Here is a 13,149-nt window from a genome sequence, read left to right on the forward strand (position 1 = left end):
ATCAGTTTATATGTGAAAATAAAACACACCCGGCGGTAAGCAAAGCTTACTTTTAAGCCAATTTAAATTTTTTTTCCAATTTTTAAGTCATTTTATAAGAAAAAAATAAACTCTGAACCGCCAAATGCTATGTATATTAAATGCAATATTACAACAGCTGTCATATTTTCTATCTTACTTTTAAGTTAATTCAAAATTCAGTGTCAGATAGTAATGTATGCTCCACAACAGTGGCTTCCAAAATGTGTCCGCGAAGAACTAGGGTTCAGTGAAAAAATCACAGGAGTCTTATTTTAATGAGTTACGATTTTTGTAACCCGTAATTATAATCATATCCAATCAATAATCCATTATTTACCATTTCGGTTACTTCTAAGAAATTATTTAAGTAAAATGCCAGTGAAAAAAGTAGCAAAATTTAAATAATGTATATGTTACTGTGAATGAACAAAATTGGTGGTTATTGACTTTCCTGGGTGAATGTCGACAATCACGTAGCCGCTTTGGTAAATGTCCGAAATATATACTATATCTAGTTAAGTAGCACTGCCTGGTATACCCACCCTACACTGATGGTTTTTTAAGGTTTAGTCGCTATGGCTCAGGGGATAGAGCGTTCGCCTTCCAAGGAGGCGAACCGGGGTTCGATCCCGGCGATGGCTGATCGATACGAATTCCGCATCCGGCTTGCACCGACCACAGTACTGCCTTAATATATCCTCAGTGGTAGGCGGTTCATGGGTTAGAGTCCCCTTGCCGTCAGGCTAAACGTGGGAGGTTCTCGTGGTCTTCCTCTCCACGTAACGCAAATGCGGGTTAGTTCTATCAAAAAGTCCTCCACGAAGGCAAATTTCTCCCAATACTTAATCCAGGAGTCTTCTGGATTGGGTTTTAAATTACAAGGCTACAGAGTTGAACATTAGTAGTCGTAAACCCAAAAATTGGGTCGCCAGTTCAACGACGGTTATAAAATAAAATGTTCAACAATCGCCGAGGTGCTTCGAGAGTCTACAAACCAGGTCCTATCGTTCTAGGAGTTAGTGAGCTTATTTTACATTTTATTTCATAATTTTATAACCCTCCTTGAACAGACGACCCAATTTTTGGTTTACGACTGCTAATGTTCAACTCCGTAGCCTTGTAACTTTGAATCCAATCCAGAAGACAAGGAAACTCCTGGATCAGTACCCCAACAGGTATGATTTGTTATGAGAACCTGGAGGACTTTGAGACTCGACAGATGTAACGTGCATCAGTTACCAATTACTACACGGGAAGTCTTCGGCCGGCGGGGATCGAACCCACGAACTCTTGGACATGGGACCAGTGCCCTACCAACCATGCTATATCGACCTTTAATGAGTTTATTGGACCGTAAAGAGCCTCTCATCAGTTAAAAGGAAACTCTAGCGCTAACTTGCGACCATGCAATTGCTGAAAATTTCAATAAGCGCTTGCACCATTGCATAGCTGCAAAAGGCGGTCACTTTGAAACCAATTAAATTTATTTATTAGTAAAAGTCTCTCTCATTATTATTCATTTATATTTTGTTACATTATTTATTTTTAATAAAATTGTCCGTTTTTTACCGCACCCTGTATTTAATAAAATATCGGACGTATTTTATTTTTGAGGTAAATCAAATCAATAATATGTTAATAGTTTCAGGTAAATTATAAAAACTAATTGAAACAAATTTGTAGAGAAAACGTAGAAAAGCAGATAATTAAAATGAAATGTGTGATACTAGGAAACAACAAACAGAAACATTAAGTTAGCCATCTAAAATGCACGAGCTTATGCAATAGCTAAATATTTATAGCTTAAATGACATGAATTGCTTAAGAAAAGTTCTAAATTTAAATTTAAAACAATAAAATTTAAATAAAAAAAAAACAATCTAAACAGTCTGGATTAAAGCGGGAAACAGATCACTGCCCTTTGACTTATATAGTTTTATCGTTTGCTGTCCACTTACTATTTCCTGTTAAAGCAACAAAGATAATGCATGTGACACTACGGGTGCATCCTTCTTATTTATTAAACGCTGCATTGTCAGCTTAGACAAGCTTAAAATGTCGGTTTCATTTCGTATAAGTCACAATGGATCTAACTCACAGATGGCTATCGGCATTTCCCTGATATTGCGCAATCAATAAAAAAGTTACATTAAAAAAGTTTAAAAAAATGAACTCTAGCAAAACGCAAATATTTATTAAAAAAACTAGTTACCAGTTATAATTTTTGTTAGCATTATATACATTAAATATAGGACTACTTCAAAATCCATGTCTCAGGAACTATTAAACCGATTTCGCTCAAATTTTGTATTATAAAATATAAAACTACGCTCTTTAAAATCATGTAAAAAATTGTATACCTTGCAATTCACAATTTTTTCGACTATTATTAACACTAGAAAGACTGAAACTTAGTATATACCTATATTGCCCAAAAGCAGTCAAAATGTGAAAGAATAACTAATGTGTAAAGAAATCTGTTTAATTAATTTTTAATATTTTTTACATTATTTACAGTTATATAACAAGTTATTAGTGAATATTAACAATTAAAAAATTTTACTTCACTTGGAAAAAAAAATAATTCATGCATTATTATTTGTACATTTTTTGCAAATGAAAACAGTCAAAAAGCAGTCTAAATGACTTCCTTGGGCAATCTAGTGTTAAATAAAAAAACAATAAACACTTACTAAAAGTTATATTTTGCATGGAATTATCTTTGGATAAACGAATTTTATTATTGGGCGCCTAAAATTTTTCAATTCGCTTAAAAGTACTCGAGATATGATGAAATACGTAAAAAGTAAAATTAACATTAAGGGGTCCAAACTTTGGACTTCTCTCCTGTCCTGACCAAACTATCTGGACCATTATTCCTAGATTGTGGTTACCCCCCATATTTTGAGGGTCAGAAATCCATATTCGTCGCAAAAAAAAATGTATGCTAATTCAGCGGAACTATATTTTTGTATCTGATTTTGTAATTGGAAGTATCATCTACACTAATTAATTAGCATATTTGTGGTCACCATCAACCATTAAGTCCTAGTATGTGAATATCCGATCATTAGGTCAAAAGTTATTCACGGTGGTCGGTTTTTTTTTTTTTTTTTTTTTTTTGTGCACTGTACTGCGCATTGTACATATCATAAAAATTCATCATGTAAACCACTGCTTCGATCGATTAACGTTCAAACTCATAGGACTTTTCAGGGAAAATCCATCAAAATATATATTAGTTTATAGAAAGTACATATTTGTAAAGAGCTAAATTTCTTTATCTAAACATTTGTCTAAATCTATTTAAAACTATGCTAAGGGTATAAAAGAGATTGCTCACTTTCAAAAATTTTAGTTCATAAAAATATTAGTAGACTAATGTGTTAAACGAATTTCAAATATTTTTGAACGTTCACAATCAATTATTAGCGCAATTTTTATAAAATAAACTATAAAATTCCCACTACAGTACTGTCCTCCAAGAAACAGGAAATAAGAAAAACTAATTTCTTCTTCTGTTTTAAAAGACTTAGGGACAACATAAATTTTAATAAAGATTCATTATTTTTTAAATGTCATCAAGAAGTGCATTATTTAACGATTCGAAAACGCTGCCAAAAAAGCAGAAAAAAGTTCGAAGTAGGACCTTTTCGAATCGTGGCACAGTTATGTGTAAAAATATCTGACTACATTTTAATGTTCCGTAATTTATTAATTTATTTACTTCTTTTTGTCTATTTATTTATTAATTTTTTTAGAGGCGAAACTACGCAGTGGTCTAAACCGTGATAACTCAAACCAAGAAATACAATAGCTCCAGTTGAATCGAGATTAATCAGAAAATGGGAAAAGGTGATTGTTCCGAAGACTCCTTGTGTAGTAAATAGTGACTAATGCATGTTAAATCTGTCGAGTCACAAAGTCCTCCATGTTCCCATAACAAATCATACCTCTTGGGGTACTGATACAGGAGTTTCCTCGTCTTCTGGATTGGGTTCAAAATTACAAGGCTACGGAGTTGAATTTTAGTAGTCGTAAACCCAAAATTGGGTCGGCTGTTTAACGACGATTAAAAAAAAATTAATAAATAAAAAGGTGATTGTTGAGCCGCGATGTGGCTCAGGAGATAGAGTGTTTGCCTTCCGATGAGGCGAATCGGTTTCGAATTTCAGCGATGGCTGGTCGATACGAACTCCACATCCGGCATGCACCTACCACAGTGCTGACGTAAAATATCCTCAGCAGATCATGGGCTAAAGTCCCCTAGCCTTCAGGCTAACCATGGGAGGTTTTCCTCTCCGTGTAACGCTAATGCGGGTTAGTTCCCTCAAAAGGTCCTCCACAAAGGTAAATTTCACCCAGTACTTGATCCAGGAGTTCCCTTGATATTTTGGATTGGATTCAAAATTACAATGCTCCTGAGTTGATTATTAGTAGTCGTAAACCCAAAAAATTGGGTCGATTGTTCAACGACGGTTATAAAAGGTGATTGTAACACACGCATGCAAGCATATTAGGGCTTATAACTTCGTTGATAAAAATAATAATATGCAATGAGATGTACTCTTTTGCCATATGATATTTTTAAGGAGGGACAATAGGACAAAATTAACGATTGCCAACTATCACTAATACATATAATAAATGGCGATTAAAAATTATTATCTAAACTGAACTTTTTTTGACGAAATGCTCCCTATAAGTATAGAACTAAATAAATATAGAATTATGAATATTTTACAATATTCTTAAAATAACTTCACTGCATGCTTGTTTCCTAACATTTTTCTTCGATTTAGAAATGAACCATGTCATGTAAGCTATATTTTGAAAAAATGCTTTAAAACAAATGCCTTACATTATTAATATCTATAGTATTTTTAATCGTATAAAATGCTCAATTATTTTGAAAAATGGCCAACAAGTTTTAAAAAGTGACAATTATTAAAATCTGACCTCTGGCCAGTATCAACATTTCGTAATTTTGCCCAATAAAAGGGACTACAAAAATGAATCAAACGTTAAGTAGCTTCTGGCTTTTATAAATTTTGCCACCCGTTTAAAATTATATATTAAGGAATGAAAATGCACGGGCTTCATCTCAATTATATGGTATAACGTCTAAACTATTTATTATTGCATATTTAAATTTAAAAAAATTCTAAGGGAATTAGGATTTCCTTGCTTGTATACATCATTCTACTGCGAGTTCATTAATTCTTTTACGTTTATCCTATTCTACGGAGCCATAGCAGACTTCAAAAGAGTAAAACAATGACGATATAACAAGAGAAGCGTGAAATTATGGAAATATCCAAACTTTCACAAGACAACATCAATCAAATCATAAAGGTGGGGTAAACAAATACATTTTCTTTTTCATACAAAAATTCCTATCATCTTTTTTACTATTTCTGCCTAATATATTTCTGGAACATAAAAATAATTTTAAATCAGACCCTCTTCTGCAAACAAATTAAAAACACTTTTTTTCTTAAATCTGTTAATAGAAACTAAAGCAAAAATAGCTCATGAGGAAAATATAGCAGCACAGATTGGTAGTAGAGCGATCTGTTGACAGCTCATGTCATGATTTAATAACTTAACACTAGTTGCAGCACTGTACATTGCGTCTATTATCGTTATCCTACGTTATTTAAAATCATTATCATCATTTTAAGGTCATGGGCAGGGCATGATTTCGTTGATCAAAATCAGTAGTAAAGTTTACTAGTGCTAAAAAATACTAATAGCAAAATCAGGTTTCATTTTTTTAAGTGGTATCGCAATACATATTGTGATGCAAAGAATTCAACATAATTATTGCTGTGTAATTTTTGTAATTAAATGAAAGACGCGTCATCAGGATTAAAATTGCATAGGAACTCATGCCCGGAAATTTCGTGATACGCGGCTAGGGGCGCTTCCATATTATGACATTTTCAGAAGCACAGGAAGAAACAGCTCATAACAGTCTTTACGTGCACCGGGAGGCGCATAATAATATTTTTGGGCAGGTTTTTTTTTTTTTTTTTTTTTTTTTTTTTTTGCAATTTTAAGCCTTATGACGTGCACTAACTTCCCTGGAAGTTCGTCGCAACATTTACCCATGAGCCGCGATGGCTCAGAAGATAAAGCGTTCGCCTTCCAATGAAGCGAACCGGGTTCGAATCCCAGTAGATACGAATTCCGCATCCGGCTCGCACTGACCACAGTGCTGACGTTAAATATCAGTGGTAGACGGATCATGGGTTAGAGTCCCCTTGCCGTCAGGCTAACCATGGGAGGTTTTCGTAACGCAAATGCGGTTAGTTCCATCAAAAAGTCCTCCACGAAGGCAAATTTCTCCCAATACTCAATCCAGGAGTTCCCTTGTCTTCCGGATTGTGTTCAAAATTACAAGGCTACGGAGTTGAACATTAGTAAACCCATAAAAGTTGGGTCGGCTGTTCAACGACGGTTATAAAATAAAATAAAACATTTACGCGACTCCCTGTTAACCGATAAATAATAATTAAAAAAATAATAATTAAAAAAAGACTAAAAATGTCATTAAGAAAAACTAGCTAGGATATAGAAACCGAAATGTAAACTTAAAATCAGCTACGTGAAAATACCGAAGCTCTGTTTAAAAATAATATACAACTGAAAAAAAAAATTTTCTTTGGCGTAATCTATTGTATGAATAAGTTTCAATAAACACCTTTTTCAACTTAAACACTGCCAATAACCCTTCACTGCAACATAATCAGAAGCGTGAAATTTAACTTAAAAGTTTAAGTAATTAAATATCTAAATGTTAGATTAGAGAGAATAGCAATTCACAACAAAAAGAATAAAATTCGAAAAACTATAAGCAAATTCTTAATTATAGGATAGCAACTAAAACTTAATCTTTTCAACCAAGATTAAGAACGGCGTAGCAGAGACATCAAGATAAAGAACATCATGATTAGACAACAACAACGAAAACCGTAAATTAAACTTAATTACTTCCAAGATATGGAACTAAGATGTGCAACATTAACAACCTACATCTTTATTGATAAAAAGAATAGATTTTCACAGAGTTAAGAGATGATGCAGAAAAAAATAATCAATCGGGAGCCAACTTCAACGAAAGGAAAATCTCGATAACAAAACAAAGGGAAATAATACTTCATTTTTTTTCAGGAATTAGGCATCATCTATGCATGATAAACACATGAGTATTATTAACCCCAAAAAAAGAGAACAGAGCAAGGATACTTCGCTTGACTGCCAGAAAATCGCAGTAGGCGAACTCAGTGTTAAAAGATAACAAGCATTTATGAGGTACAAATCTTTAGTTTTGACAGATTCAGGTGACCTGTGCCTTAGCGATTAATCAAAAAATTTAAAAAACAAAAAAATAAGACGATAAAGATATTGTTATTATCGAATAAATATACGTATATCAATATTATATCCTTTAATAAAAATCATTTTTTAAAAAAAATATTAATTTGGTTATTACCACAATTTTTGAAATATTTTCTTAAAGTTAAGTTTGAGGAAAGAAATTGATCATCCGAAAAAAAAAATAAGGTTGTTTTTAAGTTCTACTTACTTGAATATCCAATCAACTTTCCCAAAATTTAAATTTAAACAATTAATTAAAAATGACAATTAATTAAAAAATAAACTTACAAACAATAATTTTTCAAGTTTGCACTTATATGCAGAGTTTTAGATCTAAAAGAAACAGTTATTCGTCATTGAAATTTCTTTAATTTATAAAATCAATTATTGATAAATTTTTGAATATGAATGGAGAAAAAAAAATTTCAAACTACGTTTTTGTATTTTATATTTTAGTAAAAATATACTTCAGATAATCTAACAGATTATTTTAGCAACTATTAGACTGTTTTTTTATAATTAAAAAATACCAAAATATATTTTTGCTTGTAATTAGAGCGTCAGAAAAAAATATATATCAGGGACAAAGGAGTCCTATCTGCGTCAAAGATTAATACACATCCAAATGTAGAAACTAAACTTCTGTGGTTTTGGATTTTTGAGCTTGAGGAAATTCAAAAAATCCTTAAAAAAAATTGGTTTGTATTAGTTTTGGCCTAATTCAACACCGAACTATAATTTCCGAAATTTGGATTTAAAACTTTCGAATCCTGACGAACATCCACAACAGATTAGTATTTAAATAATGCAACTTAATACACTATTTAAATTGCAAACAGAAATTAATGTCCAATAGAAAAAATTAAACTTTTATGTTTGCATGTTTGAAATATATGGTGAATAAAGAATTTTATTCTTAAATGCGTTTTTAAATTGTCATTTCAAACGTAGTTTAAGGTATCCAACTTGTTTCAAAAACTTGGATTTTGAAATATTAATAAAAAATTTTTAAAAAACCAATTTATTCGTTTTATTATGTGCAAAAACTTGTAAAACTAGCAAAAAAAAAATATCTTTATTATTATTTTCTTTATATATGGCCATTTTTAGGTAAAAAATAAGTCATTTTTTTATCGCTAAATATATACGTTAAACACTGTAAAAAAATTATAGCACCTAAAACTAAAAATCTTTTGATGATTTTATTTAGAAGGCTATCAACTATATTTTGAACTATTATGTTAAAAGCAAATGCATATACTACTGAGTTAGGGATCAATGTAGTTAAAAAAGGCAAATTTTTAAAAACTATCGTTCTTGTCTTAGTCAAAAAACATGCAAGAAAAATGATAAAATTCTACTTTTTTCTCTTAGTCTGTAGTTCAAAACATGTGTACTATTATCATAAATACTCGTCAAAAATTGTAGACAATAATTTTAAAAACAATATGAGATATTCTGCTTAAGGTGGTGTAAAATGCGGAAAAATCTGATTTTGAGATAAACGCATTTAAAGACTTTAAATCATTACTCTGTCCAGTGTTATCACTTTACACAAAAACTGCTTTAACTTTGTAAATAATTAGAGTACAAACAAAATGAAAGTATTTTTAGAAAGCTAAGAGTACAGGGATAAACTCAATTTCGAAAATTATGCCCAAAATCACGTTTTTACTCTCAGATACCTTACTTTTTAGATGATATAATTTACATGAAAAGTCTTGTACAAAATAACAAAGTTCTTAAAAACTGTAAAGTTGGAATAGCTGCAATAACATTTTTCAACATTCATTCATAATCAGAACCATAACCCATTTCTAAGTATTGTCGTAAGAACACAACACTTTTTGGTTGTGTAAAAAGTACTTTCTAACATAACTGAAAGGCTTTTATTCTTAGAAAAATTAGATATTTTTTGTAGTTGACAATTAATTATCACAGATTTTGTAATAAATATAATCTCAAAATATTGCTGATTTTGTAATTTCAGATCAGAAAAGTTATTTAAATTATTAACATGTAGTGGTGAACACACATTTCTTGTTTCTCCAAGACTAATTTTAAAAAAAATGAAATAATTGAATTACCTATTTATCTTGTGTAAAAAATTTGTGGGAATTGAGACCCTTAATGGGTTGAAGTATTTGAACTTAAAAACCAATTAATTGATTAATAATTAATTAATTAAAAATAGTAAGTTAATAGAAAGACTGCATATGATGATGGGTTTATTATATTATTGAAAGTTTTCTCAATTCAACAAACAGCATAATCCTGGTTTAACTAATTTCAGGAGTGTAGATGCCCTGTAAGAATACAGTATTTTTCCTTAAAATCTTAGATAAACAGCGAATACAGACAACATAAAAAAAAATTTTAAGAGTTTTTCTTGAATTGTATAATTTTAAGCGTAGTTCAAAAAATATATATATATATTTAAGTGGATAAATGAAAGAAGCTTTAGAGTGTGCAATAAAAGAAAATATTCATTGGAATATTTCAAAAAAGTTGTATTTTTTTTTTTAATAATTTTACTAGTATGTACACATCAGAAATTTTTACTAACCATTTCAACAATTTATTTTCAACCAACTAAACCAACAAATATTGCCAAAAAAATTTTTTTTAAATTTTACCACAAAAAAAAATACTTCTACTCTAAAATACTCTTACTCCTACTTAAATACTTCTTATTTACAAAAAAAAAATACCCTTACTACTTTATATTTAAAAATACACTTTTTTTTCTTATTGTTTATTGCTTGTTCTTTATAAACACGTTAATTTAATATGCTACAAACACAAATGAAGAGCTAACTATTCGAATTAAACATTTCGAATTCTAGTTTTCGAATTAAACATTTTCTTTATCTTCTGATTAACAAAAAATTTTAATTATAGCATTAAGTTGAAAAATGCAACTTTTATGCCCATTTAATGAAATAGAGTAGATTGAATTGGAATATGATACTTGACAAGCATTATTTACAATTATTTAAAATAAAATTAATAATAATTAAAGCAAATCATAACTTTTTATTGAATTACCATTTGCTGGGTTGTGCAAGAGCACCAATTGCCCTTCATTGCTGGCATTTATTTTATAAACATGATTTCCTTGGAATCTTCAGACTAACTTGTATCTTTATTTTAAAAAAGAAAATGTGAATACCTAACTAACAAAACCATTGGGCTACAATAGCTTTAATTAAACCCACCCAACTTCAGATTGATGGGCACCAGCTTATCTGGAAAGTAAAGATGGTTTTTGGTCATGCAATTGGTCACAAAATTGAGGAGAATTAACCGGTACACAAAGGGCTTTTGACAAAAAGCATTATTCTTTATTAAAAAATTAATTCAATTTATAAAATATAAATTTATTAAATCACAACAAAAATTTTAAAAGTTGGGGGTGATTTCCGTATCGTGATTTGTGGCAGAATAATCGCAAGGTCTTGGCAACTACCAGGCAGAGACCCGTGAGAAACTGGAAGAAAAAAAACATCACAGAAAGGGACCAACTCAAAAGGTATAACCCTTAGCCACCCTACATAACATCTAGGTACATGATTTTTTTTTTTTTTTAAATTGCAAGCTTAAAATCTATTTTTCACCTTGGCGATTGTTATTGGCACGACAGATCAAGATACAGAAATTTTCTGGAATAGTTTCTAGTGATACTGATTGTAACTACAAGCAACTTTTGCTTTAGTATATAATTAAACAATAAGACAACAGAACTACTATAAAAAAATGACACAATATGAAAATAATATTGACAGGAAGCAAATTGAAGAGGCTATTCTGTAGTACCAAATACTAGCAGTACACATACAGGGTGCATAGCCAAATCTTTCAACAGAAAATAAGCACCTTTTAAGTACTTTTTAAGCACTAAAAAAATATTTTTAAGCACTATATACATTCAAAAAATGCAAAATAATTTTCAAAGACTTTAGATGATCATGAAAAAATAACTAGTTTCTAACAAAAAAATCTTTTCTTGATTATATAAGCTGTTATAAAATGATCGAGAGATTTCTCAGTTCGATATCAGAGGGAAAAGGCAATCTCACCGAACCCAGCTCAGTAGACGCAGATACGGACTCGCAAGTATTTCATCAAACATGGAAAATGATTGGCGCTTTCATACACTATGGACCAATGGTACGTCGAAATTAATTGTGAATACATTGAATAGAACAACGTGAAAAGCACGCTTTTGTATAATACATGGCGAAAATTGACATGGTAATGAAAAAAAAAAAAATTCTCATTTTTGAAAAGCGAAAATTAAGCACTTTTTTAACACACCCAATGAAAAATGCACCTTAAAGGGTTTTTAAATAACGAAATCGAAAATAAGCACCTTTAAGCACTTTTTAAAAACGCTACGCACCATAACATACACATTCAAGGTAATAAAATCACAGCAAACTATTAGAAAAAATCAAAAAGAAAATAAATAAATGAAAGAAGAGATTAGTATACTTAAAATCCTTCAAGTTTTATTTATTTGATGAAAATAAATCTCTAAAAAGAGTCACTAAATAGAAAAAAAAATCAAGTAAAAATATGCCCATTAATCTTATTAATATTCTTATGGAATATCTTATTAATATTCTTACGGAAACACCATCTTACACATTGCATGCGAAAGAAAATATGAATAAACAATTTAGAAAGATATCTGAATACCTTGAAAACATCGATTTTCTGTATTGTTATTTTCAAAATTTTTTTAGTTTAAGTACAGATTAATCTACTTAAATTTTACTTAATTCAAACTTACTTAGTGTTCCTCAATATATTTTGATTATACACTATAAAAAGTAAATAATATAGTAAAAGTAGTTAAGAAGATATAATTATATGGTTTTCAAATACACATTTCTTTTGTTTAAATTGACACACTATTTATAGATAAATAATGCCTCCATAACTCTATTTTATTCTAAGTATTTAAATCATTCCTAAATTTGAAAACTTAAAACAAGCGTCAAATGATTAATATATTTAAAAATATAATCGATTCAATTAAATTCTCCCAAAGATAATATAATTAAAAACAAAACTTTCAATAAATTCATCAAAAAAAATTTATGATCAAGGCAGAGCATTATTCTATAAAATCTAAACAGGGGATATTTTCGTAATATTTTTAAAAATAATAAAAAAAAAATAATGAACGAACTCTCACCAACTTGCAGTAGTAAAGATTTCAGAGTTTTTATGAAAAAAATAATATTATTTGGACATTTTTTATTTATTTTTAACAATATCATCAAATTCGTTTTACGAGGAATAAACAATTACGAGTGATGGACCGAGGAATATCCCACTTTTAAAAAGTAAGCTAAACTAAACTAAAAATGTTTGTATAAAATAATAAATATTAACACAGAAATTGATAAGTTTAAATAATATTTGTCAACTATATTACCTGTAACCTGAACATGAGTCGGACTCCACATTGTTTATATTTACAATCCAGAAATTATATAAAAATTCTTCGATAATGTAAAGATCTCAGTCACAACAATAAAATAAAACACATTGTATACAATTATGTCTCGTATTCAATAAACAAGATAAAACTTATTCCTCATGTTTTTCAATGCAATTCATTTTATCCACAGACCGTATTGCTAAACTACTGGATTGCACAGAACTAGAAATCCGACTGCTAACAAAAACAAGAAAGAAGGAAGAAGAAGAAACTAGTTTGGTGTTTCCATTTTC

General features: G+C 29.9%; 1 protein-coding gene across 5 annotated transcripts in view; it reads right to left on the reverse strand.

Annotated features, from left to right (window-relative positions):
* The window catches only part of Rip11 (Rab11 interacting protein), a 73,364-nt gene extending 60,230 nt beyond the window's left edge, over positions 1–13,134 (reverse strand). For all 5 annotated transcript variants that reach the window (XM_087164445.1, XM_087164442.1, XM_087164443.1 and 2 more), the window contains exon 1: positions 12,851–13,134. In XM_087164445.1, coding sequence (XP_087020571.1) covers positions 12,851–12,881 — 31 coding nt within the window. In that variant the 5' untranslated portion in view covers positions 12,882–13,134. The remainder of the gene's footprint in view (positions 1–12,850) is intronic.
* Positions 13,135–13,149: the final 15 nt, after the last annotated feature.

The sequence above is a fragment of the Parasteatoda tepidariorum genome, chromosome 5 (assembly GCF_982258835.1).
Source record: "Parasteatoda tepidariorum strain Cologne lab strain chromosome 5, Ptep-v5.0, whole genome shotgun sequence".
NCBI classification, from domain to species: Eukaryota; Metazoa; Arthropoda; class Arachnida; order Araneae; family Theridiidae; genus Parasteatoda; species Parasteatoda tepidariorum.